Raw genomic sequence first — 10,572 nt, forward strand, 5'->3', positions numbered from 1 at the left:
GTCTCGCTCTGTCGCCCAGACTGGAGTGCGGTGGTGTGATCTCGGCTCACTGCAAGCTCCGCCTCCCAGGTTCACACCATTCTCCTGCCTCAGCCTCCCGAGTAGCTGGGACTACAGGTGCCGCCACCACACCCAGGTAATTTTTTTTTTTGTATTTTAGTAGAGACAGGGTTTCACCGTGTTAGCCAGGATGTTCTCGATCTCCTGACCTCGTGATCTGCCTGTCTTGGCCTCCCAAAGTGCTGGGATTATAGGCGTGAGCCACCGCACCCGGCCTTTTTTTTATTTTTTATTTTTTATTTTGAGACAAAATCATCTTGCTCTGTTGCCCAGGCTGGAGTGCAGTGGCATGATCTTGTCTCACTAAAACCTCCACCTCCCAGGTTCATGCCATTTTCCTGCCTCAGCCTCCCAAGTAGCTGGGATTTCAGGTGCCTGCCACCACGCCCAACTAATTTTTGTATTTTTAGTAGAGTTGGGGTTTCACCAGGTTGGCCAGGCTGATCTCGAACTCCTGGATCAGGTGATCCCAAAGTGCTGGGCCTTGGCCTCCCAAAGTGCTGGGATTATAGGCATGAGCCACTGCGCCTAGCCTACAAAAAACTGTTTAAAAATTAGCTGGGTGTGGTGGTGTGTGTTTGTAGTTCCAGCTACTCTGGAGGCTGAGGTGGGAGGATGGCTTGAGCCCAGGAGGTCGAGGCTGCAGCAAGCTGTGATTGCGCCATGGTACTTCAGCCTGGGTGACAGATTGAGACCCTGTGTCAAAAAAAAAAACACCCAAGTTCAAGGTGAAAAGCATGAAGTCCGGCTGAAGAGGCATCAGCCAGCATTCAGACGATCTAGCCAAGATTGCTGATGGAGGTGGCGACGCTAAGCAGACTTGCAGGGTAGAAGCAGCAGCCGTCTGCCGGAAGAAGATGTCACCCAGGACTTTCCTCACGTGGCAGAAGCGGTTCCCTGGCTTCCAAGGAGAGGCCCACCCTCTTCACCCTCTTGTTAGGGGCTAATGCAGCTGGTGACTTTAAGGTGACGCCAGGGCTTTTTACCATTCCACAAATCCTAGGACCCGTGAGAATGATGCTAAATCTATTCTGAGCTCTGTAAATAGAACAACAGAGCCTGGGTGACAGCACATCTGTTTACACCTGGCTTACGGAATATTTGGAGCCCACTTTTGGGACCTATTGCTCAAGAAAAGTTTCTTTCAAAATATGACTGCTCACGGACAGTGCACCTGGTCACCCAGGCGCGCTGGTGGGGACGCACAAGATCAGTGTTTCTGGCCGGGCGCCTGTAATCCCAGCACTTTGGGAGGCTGAGGCGGGCGGATCACGAGGTCAGGAGATCGAGACCATCCTGACTAACACGGTGAAACCCTGTCTCTACTAAAACTACAAAAAATTAGCCAGACGTGGTGGCGGCGCCTATAGTCCCAGCTACTCAGGAGGCTGAGGCAGGAGAATGGCGGGAACCTGGGAGGCGGAGCTTGCAGTGAGCCGAGACCACGCCACTGCACTCCAGCCTGGGCGACAGAGCAAGACTCCGTCTCAGAAAGAAAGAAAAAAAAAAAAAAAAAGATCAGTGATCAGTGTTTCCATTCCTGCTAGCACAACATCCAGCCTGTGGCCCGTGGATCAATGAATGAATGACTTGGAAATCAAGATGACTCCTTGACATGTCATTCATTCATTTATTTATGAATGACACAGTGCCACTCTGTCACCTAGGCTGGAGTGCAGTGGCATGATCTCGGCTCACTGCATCCTCCGCCTGCCGGGTTGAAGCAATTGTCCTCCCTCAGCCTCCCGAGTAGCTCGGGCTATAGGCACGTGCCACCACGCCCAGCTAATTTTTATATTTTTTTTGTAGGGGGGTGGTTTCGCCATGTTCCCCAGACTGGTCTTGAACTCCTGAGTTCAAAGCAGTCTGCCCACCTCAGCCTCCCAGAGTGCTGGGACTACAGGCATGAGCCACAGTGCCTGGCCAAGTCTTACTGTTTTTGAGGCAAGGTCTCACTGTGTCGCCCAGGCTGCAGTGGAGAAGCAGAATCACAGCTCACTGTAGCCTCTACCTCCCAGGCCCAAGCGATCCTCTCACTTCAGCATCCTAAGTAGCTAGGACTACAGGTGTACACCACCATGCCTGGCTAATTTTGATTTTATTTTTGTAGAGATAGGGTCTCCCTGTGTTGCCCAGGCTGGTCTTGAACTCCTGGCCTCAAGCAGTCCGCTTGGGTCAGCCTCCCAAAGTATTGGGGTTACAGGCAGTAGCCACCGCACCCGCCCACAACTCTTATTATTGAGAACTACATTTGTAAGACTCTGGGTGCTTGTAGGTGCCGTGGAGAGCAATCACTCTGATGGAGCTGGGGAAATTGAGTAAATTGAAACCCCCGGAAAGGATTTGCCATTCTAGAGGCCGTGCAGGACACGTGTGATCCATGGGAGGAGGTCAAATGGCAGGATTCGTGGAAGTTTGGAGGAGGTTGATCCCAGGCCTGAAGGATCGCTGTGAGGGTTCAGGACTTCCATGGAGGAGGAACTGCAGAGGTTTTAGAAGCAGCAAGACAGCTAGAATGAGAGGAACTTGGAGATGTGACTGCACTGCTGCCATCTCACAAGAAACTTTCACACGTGAGGAGTTGCCTCTTTTTTTTTTTTTGAGACAGAGTCTTGCTCAGTCACCCAGGCTGGAGTGCAGTGGCGCGATCTCAGCTCCCTGTCAGCTCCACCTCCCGGGTTCACGCCATTCTCCTGCCTCAGCCTCCCGAGTAGCCGGGACTACAGGCGCCCGGCACCGCACCTGGCTAATTTTTTGTATTTTTAGTAGAGACGGGGTTTCACCATGTTGGTCAGCCAGGTCTCGATCTCCTGACCTCGTGATCTGTCCGCCTCGGCCTCCCGAAGTGCTGGGATTCCAGGTGTGAGCCACCGCGCCCAGCCGAGGCGTTGCCTCTTGAGGGTGAGCAGGGGAGTTGCTTCAGCTGCTCTGTAGTCCCAGTGAAGGTTCTGTGAACCTGGTGGAAATGAGGACAGAGGACTTGGAATAGCTCGGAACCTCAGTTGGCGAAGCCGCGGCTGGGTCGAGAGGACCGACAGCAGTTTTGAAAGACGTTCTGCTGTGGGTGATAAATGCTATCAGACAGCATCACGCCCCACAAAGAAATCTTTGATGAAAGGAAGAGTCGGTCGCTACGGCCAACTTTTTTGTGGTCATAGTTTAAGAAGTTGCCCCCGCCTCCGGCAGCCGCCACCCCGATGAGTCAGCTGGCGTCTACGTCGAGGCAAGACCCTCCTCCAGGGAGATTAGGGCGCACTCACAGTCCGATGATCGTTACCGTTGTTTAGCAGTAAAGTATGTTTATTTCTCTATTATTTAGTTAAGATGGGGTCTCGCTGTATCACCCGGGCTGGAGTGCAGTGGTACGATCATGGCTCCCTACAGCCTCCGGTATACCGTGGTACACTGTGAACGTAACTTTTGTGCGCACCAGGAAACGAAAACCTCTGAGTGGCTATTGCAGCGTGGAACCCCAAGGCACACTTGCGATCACCTCAGGGTGTTTCTCGTACCAGAACACGGTTGCCACATGCAGTGGGGCAGTGCTTGTGACGCTGGTGCCTTTGTTTCTGTTGTGGCTTATTCAGCTGGGAGTTCCTGTCCTAACATTTTCGGCGATGGCTGTGCACCCGTAGCCCCTCTTCACCTGCGTCCCTCAGGCCCCGCCATACCCTTCTCAGCTCCGCTCTGCACCGAAGGGGCTGGGTGGGACCCACCCTGGCATCGTCACAGCCCTGAGTGGTATCCAGCCTGCCCCACTCCACCAGTGGCTGCTGGAGAACGACCTGAGCCTGGGTCAGGCCGTGGGGATTCCTGCAGCAGCTCACGGCTCGCCGGGGCCTCCTGCCCTCCGGTCCACTCTCCCCACTTTCAGTGTCCCCTGGCCGCCATGGGCAGGGGCAGCTCTGTGGCTTCTGTGTCCCTGCCTCAGGTGTGCCTGCTGTCATCTGCCTCCCTCCCTCTTTCTCAGAGCAGCCCTGGGCCTGGAGATGGGGACTGTTGTGTGGCCCCTCTGCATCCGGGGGTGGGACTGCCCCCTGGCTTCAGGATCCTCAGGGCCTCTCCCCGGGATTGGCAGTCATGCCCTCCCAGCAGTACGTTCTCCCACCTGTGCCACCCACCCACCCATCTCGCTTCACAGAAAGGCCCCTGAGCCCTACCCTGTTAGTCTCTAGGCAGCCATGCCGAGACCTCTGGCCTCTAATGTCATGTGGCACGTGCTTCCCAGCCGCGTTCCGGGCACGGACAGTGCTTGTCGTGTCCCGGCCTTCAGAGCTCCTTCCAGCCCAGCAGCCCTCTGGCTGCGTCCTCTGTGGCCTCCGCCCCGTGCCCTCGCCGGCACTCACCTGTGCCTCTGTTTCTCCACAGCTGTGAGCCGTGAGCTTTGAGGCGGTGGGACCTGTCAGCAGAATGTCTCCTGCCCCCGAGAGCCACCCCGAGGCCACTGAGATGAGCACCGCGGCCTGGCCGGCCCCAGTGCCTGCGTCTCAGTAGCCGGGAGCCGCGGGCCCACGCCCGCCCGCCAGCCGCGGTGATGTTCTAGCCACAGAGGAGCCAAGACCTCAGGTTTCCAGAGACTTGGGATTTGCACGGCAGCAGAGTCACCGTGGAGAGGCCAGGGTATCACAAACTTATGGATTTTGACAAGAAAGGAGGGAAAGGGGAGACAGAGGAGGGCCGGAGAATGTCCAAGGCCGGCGGGGGCCGGAGCAGCCACGGCATCCGGAGCTCGGGGACCAGCTCGGGGGTCCTGATGGTGGGCCCCAACTTCCGCGTAGGCAAGAAGATCGGCTGCGGCAACTTCGGGGAGCTCCGCCTAGGTGAGGCCCTGCTCGTGGCTGATGGGGTGGGAGGCTGCTGGCAGGGCCGCACGGGGTCACCAGAGCCTCCAGCGGGGCCACCCCGCGTCACGGGAGCCTCCGGCAGGGCGGCACGGGGTCACCGGAGCCTCCAGCGGGGCCACCCCGGGTCACGGGAGCCTCCGGCAGGGCGGCACGGGGTCACCGGAGCCTCCAGCGGGGCCACCCCGCGTCACGGGAGCCTCCGGCAGGGCGGCACGGGGTCACCGGAGCCTCCAGCGGGGCCACCCCGGGTCACGGGAGCCTCCGGCAGGGCGGCACGGGGTCACCGAAGCCTCCAGCGGGGCCGCACGGGGTCACCGGAGCCTCCGGCCGGGCCGCACGGGGTCACCAGAGCCTCCGGCGGGGCCGCACGGGGTCACCAGAGCCTCCGGCGGGGCCACCCCGGGTTACGGAAGCCTCCGGCGGGGCGGCACGGGGTCACCGGAGCCTCCGGCGGGGCCACCCCGGGTCACTGGCAGGTGTTGAATCATCGGTCCATCGTGGTATGAGTGTCACTTCCCTTCGAGGAAGCTCCGTGGGGAGAGTGGGTTTCTGGCCCTGTCACCTTTTCGGGAAACAGTTCTGTTGGGAGGCAGGTGGCCCGGAGCAGGCCAGGCCATGCCGCAAGGAGTCCGAGTATTAAGTCATGAATGACTTCCACAGCCCATGTCCGTGCTGGGCAAAGCCCTGGCCTTCACCGCAGGCGCCAGCACGGAGCCAGCGTCGGGTGACTGGAGTGACTGTTCTGTGGTGATGACGCTGCTGTGTGCCACTCCCAGCTTCACCGTGTAAAACGCCGCGCCTGGCTCCATGCCTTCTGCTCACACTCACCTCTCCCGGGTCGCGATCTGATTGCCCGGGCAGGCGTGAGGATCAGGGCTGAGGACTGAGCCTCTTACTGGCCAGGGGCGCCTTCCCTGGGGTGGGGGTGCCTGAAGATGACCACCAGGCCTGGGGGAGCTCTGAGCACGTTTGGGGCCAGTCGCAGTTCGTGATTAGCTGTGCCAGGGAGCCGGATCATCCCCAGAAATATTAAATTCATTCCTGGTGCTGCTGGGTGTACGGCAAACGCCTGAGCTCCTGCGGGAGGGCATTTGGCGTCTGTTGCTGGGGTTGTCCGGAAGACCCAGGTGCGCACCCCCGGTCAATGTCTGTCGTGGTGGGAGTCGGGGTCTCTGGGAAAGGGCGCAGGATGGGCAGGTCTGGGAGGCCACGGCAGTGGATCAGCCTCACGTGGGCACCCACGGCAGGCAGTACTGGAATCCGGCCCCTCGGCCCAATGAGGTTGTCAGATGAGGGAAACTGAGGCCCAGGCAGTGGATATGTTGTGGCTGCACCTTCAAGAGCGGCCGCCCAGGGGTGCAGGAGCATGGGCTGTAGCCACCTGGACCCCAGGCATGTTTTGTGACCCCGCTTCCCACCTCCTGCCTCAGTTTACCCACCTGTTAAATAGGGATGAATGGTAGTTGCCACTGTTCAGAAGTGGGTTCAGCAGGCAGTTTTGTGGCGGAAGTGTGTGTCCTGAGTCAAGCAGCTTCTCCCAGGCGAGCGCAGCTGTCGGGGTCACTGTTGGCTGCCTCAGTGTTCCCATTGGCTGCACCCGGGGCCCCAGGAGGCCCGTTTGAGACCCCATTCCGAACCAGATTCCACCCCAGCCCTTGGGGAGGCTGCTGGGATTCCACCCTTTTGCGCAGAGGCTGGGCTTGGGCCTCACTGCCTGTCTGATGGCCTGTGGCTCGGGAGGCCCCGGGCTCCGTTTCTCAGCCAAGAGAGTGAGCTTTTCCCGACAGTAGCTGTGGCCTCCCAACCCTGTGTGTGTGCGCACATACTCAGACACACGTGCAGACACATGCAGATGTGTACACACATGCCCACACACGTACATGTGCACACTAAAGCACATGCACACAGGCACGCACAGCCACAACCATGTGTACACGTGCACACAGGCACGTCTGCACACACACGCCTGGCACAGCCCTGTGACCTGCAGCCTGCGGGATATGGCTTTTGGGGACCCAGATGACTGTGTGGGTGCTGTCCTTGGGCGGTGGTTGCAGGCCGCTGAACAGTGCAGGTCCCCGTAGGCAGGTGAGAGGTGAGAGTGACATATGGGTGACGCCAGCTTGCCAGCTTTTTTTTTTTTTTTTTTTTTGAGACGGAGTCTTGCTCTGTCGCCCAGGCTGGAGTGCAGTGGCGCGATCTCGGCCCACTGCAAGGTCCGCCTCCCGGGTTCACGCCATTCTCCTGCCTCAGCCTCCCAAGTAGCTGGGACTACAGGTGCCCACCACCGCACCCGGCTAATTTTTTGTATTTTTAGTAGAGACGGGGTTTTGCTGTGTTAGCCAGGATGGTCTCGATCTCCTGACCTCATGATCTGCCCGCCTCGGCCTCCCAAAGTGCTGGGATCACAGGCGTGAGCCACCGTGCCCGGCCTGGTGACGCCAGCTTTTGCTGAGTTGTGGTTTGCGCTCTCTTCAGCCTGGCGTCTTGGGCTTTGTGTGCTTCGCTGGCAGCCGCACGTCATGGTTTCTCCGGGGTGCCGGGAGGCTGTCCATCGGAGAATGCACCACCCCTTCTTCGTCTCCTCCTCAGTGCAGGGACGCTTGGCTGTTTCCGGATTTGGGCCCTTCTGAATAGAACTAACTGCCCAAATAGAACTGAATAGCACTGGGCGTCTCGAGCACTCCACGTCCCCAGCACTCAGGACTGTCGGTGGCTTCGGTGTTGAGCCTGTTGTAGACTCAGGTTGTTGAATATTGTTCTGTTGTCTAGAGTGTGTCATTTTTTTCTGTTTTTAAGGTTTTTATCTTTGATTTAAAATTTTGACTATGCTCTGTTTTTATCCTGGTTAGGATCCATTCTCTTGGATCTCTGTGTTGATACTTTTCCAAATTAACTTTGGAAAAGTGTGAGCCATTATTGCATGAAACATTTTTCCATCTCAGCTTTGCTTTGTTTTGTTTTGTTTTTTAGATGGAGTTTCACTCTTGTTGCCCAGGCTGGAGTGCAGTGGCACAATCTCGGCTCACTGCAACCTCTGCCTCCTGGGTTCAAGCCATTCTCCTGCCTCAGCTTCCCAAGTAGCTGGGATTACAGGTGCACCCCACCACACCCTACTAATTTTTTGTATTTTTAGTAGAGACGGGGTTTCACCATGTTGGCCAGGCTGGTCTCAAACTCCTGACCTCAGGTGATCCGCCTACCTCGGCCTCTGAAAGTGCTGGGATTACAGGCGTGAACCACCATGCCTGGCTGACCCCGGAAGTTTTGGACTGGCCCAGCCTTGCTCTCATTCTTGGGTTCTGGTTCTGCGTGTTATGCAAGTGCTTGGTGCTGTCTGCAGGTCCCTCGGCCCTGGCTGTTTTCCCTCAGTCTCTGTTTTCCTGGTGTCAGGCTGTGCGGCTGCTGCTGCTTGCTGTAAGTTTACTCTTTTTCTATAGCCTCCAACCCTGGAAGTCCATGCGGTGCATCTTTGATCGCTTAGTGGCATTTTTCAGTTCTGTATGATTCTCCATTCGATCTCAGCTGAGATTTCCCATGTGCACATTGATTTTGGCCATCTTTTCCTTTACATCTTTGAACATGGTTGTGCTGTTTCTTAGTCCATTTTGTGCTGCTATAACAGAATGCCATAGACTGGGTCATTTTTTTTTATTTTTTTTTAGATGGAGTCTTGCTCTGTTGCCCAGGCTGGAGTGCAGTGGTATGATCTTGGCTCACCACAACCTCCGCCTCCCGGGTTCAAGTGATTCTCCTGCCTCAGCCTCCCGAGTAGCTGGGATTACAGGCTCACACCACCATTCCCAGCTAATTTTTGTATTTTTAGTAGAGATGGGGTTTCACTGTGTTGGCCAGGCTGGTCTGGAACTCCTGACCTTGTGATCCGCCTGCCTCAGCCTCCCAAAGTGCTGGGATTACAGGTGTGAGCCACCGCGCCTGACTGGGTCGTTTATAGTGAACAGAAATTGACGGACTCACTGTTCTGGAGGCTGGCAGTCTTCAGATTGAGGATGGCGTCTGGCAAGGACCTTCTTGCTGTGTCATCCCGTGGTGGAAGGCAGGAGGGCAAGGACCGGAGGGGGCTGGATTTGCCTTTTAATCAGGAGCCCGCTCCCATGCTGATGACATTCATCCATCCACCAGGGCAGTGACCCAGCCCCAACAGTGCTGGATTGGGGACCCAGTTCCCAACACATGACCCTTGAGGGGGTGCATCAAAGACACAGCACTGTGTGGAATGATGTCTGTGCTGCTGCTGACTTTCTCGCTTGTCACGGTCACACCCCCTTCATTCACCTGTGGGACAGCCTCAGTGGGTGTGGCCGTGGTGTGTGCCATGAGGTGTGGAGGGTGCGGTCTCCCAGCTTGAGCGCTGGGTTTGTCCCTGTGGCTTACCTTGTTTCTGTCAGGGTTGGTTTCAGTGTTGCTGGGGCAGGGCTGAGGGTAAACATGAGTGACTCCAAGGCCAGGAAGCCCTGCGCCAAGCTGTGGACCTTTTGGCTTCTCAGCTGAAGTCAGAGAATCCAGGGAGGACCCCGCACTCCAGCTGTTGGAGGCGTGGCACCCTCCCGCCTGTGTGTCCCCCGGAACCTCCTGAGCCTCTCTGGAGCTGTTCTCTGCCAGGCCCCATGGGGTCTCCTGCCCTCTGCGTGCACCGCGAGTACTGCCGGAGAAGGCCCCTTCGGCTTTCAGAGCCCCGAGCGCCCGACCTCCTCCAGGAGTCTGCAGATCCACAGGCCTCAGATGCTGCCACACCCGCCCAGCGCACACCCAGGTCTCTGAAATGCCGTCTGCACACAGCGGTGGGGTCAGGCGAAGGTTTCTTCCACAGTGCAGAGTGGAAGAGCCGGGAAGGACCACATCACCATCAGAGGCATCAGAGCTTCAAAGGTCTGCTCATCAAGACACTGCCAAAAGCATGAGGCCAGCCAGGCTGGGCAAGACCGAGCATCCGTCTAAGTGTTGATGATACATCGACAGACAGCGGAGGGATGGTGCAGCACACAGGCGAGGGCTCGGCCTCCTCCGTTGGGGGAGCGCAGCTCAGCCCTTGGTGGTGGTCAGCACGTGGCCGACACTTTGCCGGAGAAGGGGACAACTGCCCGCAGGAAGAGCTGCACAGCCGTGTTCGCCGAACTCCGCCCTGGGGAGTCAGAACTGGAGACGGCAGGGTGTGCCGCAAGGGCGAATGGGCACGCCAAACCCCGTCCTCCCCGTGAGCCGGGGCGCAGCACCAGGCAGGCACACGCCACGTGCTACGGCGAGGAGCCCACCGCAGTGGCAGCCTCTTGAGGGGAGGGGGGATGGCTGAGGGGCAGGGCGCGCTCCCTCTCAACAGGACTGGGTTGGTTCAGGAGCGGGCAGCTGCCAGCGCTCACCAGACAGGACTTTGGAGACACGGGCATCCCACTGTGAATCCCACCTCCAAAGAGCAGCGCAGGAAGGAAAACCGCAAATGCTGGACTGAACCTGCAGCTGCAGGATTCAGGGGAAGGGACCGCAGACGCTGGACTGAACCTGCAGCTGCCAGATTCAGGGAAAGGGACCGCAGACGCTGGGCTGAACTTGGAGCTGCAAGATTCAGGGGTCAGACCGGGCGCGGTGGCTCAAGCCTGTAATCCCAGCACTTTGGGAGGCCGAGATGGGCAGATCACGAGGTCAGAAGATC

The 10,572-nt window shown here is 57.8% G+C and overlaps 1 protein-coding gene across 1 annotated transcript in view; it reads left to right on the top strand.

Annotated features, from left to right (window-relative positions):
* The window catches only part of CSNK1G2 (casein kinase 1, gamma 2), a 28,850-nt gene that overhangs the window by 8,339 nt on the left and 9,939 nt on the right, over positions 1-10,572 (top strand). Inside the window, exon 2 of the mRNA XM_011997474.1 lies at positions 4,429-4,880. Coding sequence (XP_011852864.1) covers positions 4,694-4,880 — 187 coding nt within the window. The 5' untranslated portion in view covers positions 4,429-4,693. The remainder of the gene's footprint in view (positions 1-4,428; positions 4,881-10,572) is intronic.

The sequence above is a fragment of the Mandrillus leucophaeus genome, unplaced genomic scaffold (genome assembly GCF_000951045.1).
Source record: "Mandrillus leucophaeus isolate KB7577 unplaced genomic scaffold, Mleu.le_1.0 Scaffold54, whole genome shotgun sequence".
NCBI classification, from domain to species: domain Eukaryota; kingdom Metazoa; phylum Chordata; class Mammalia; order Primates; family Cercopithecidae; genus Mandrillus; species Mandrillus leucophaeus.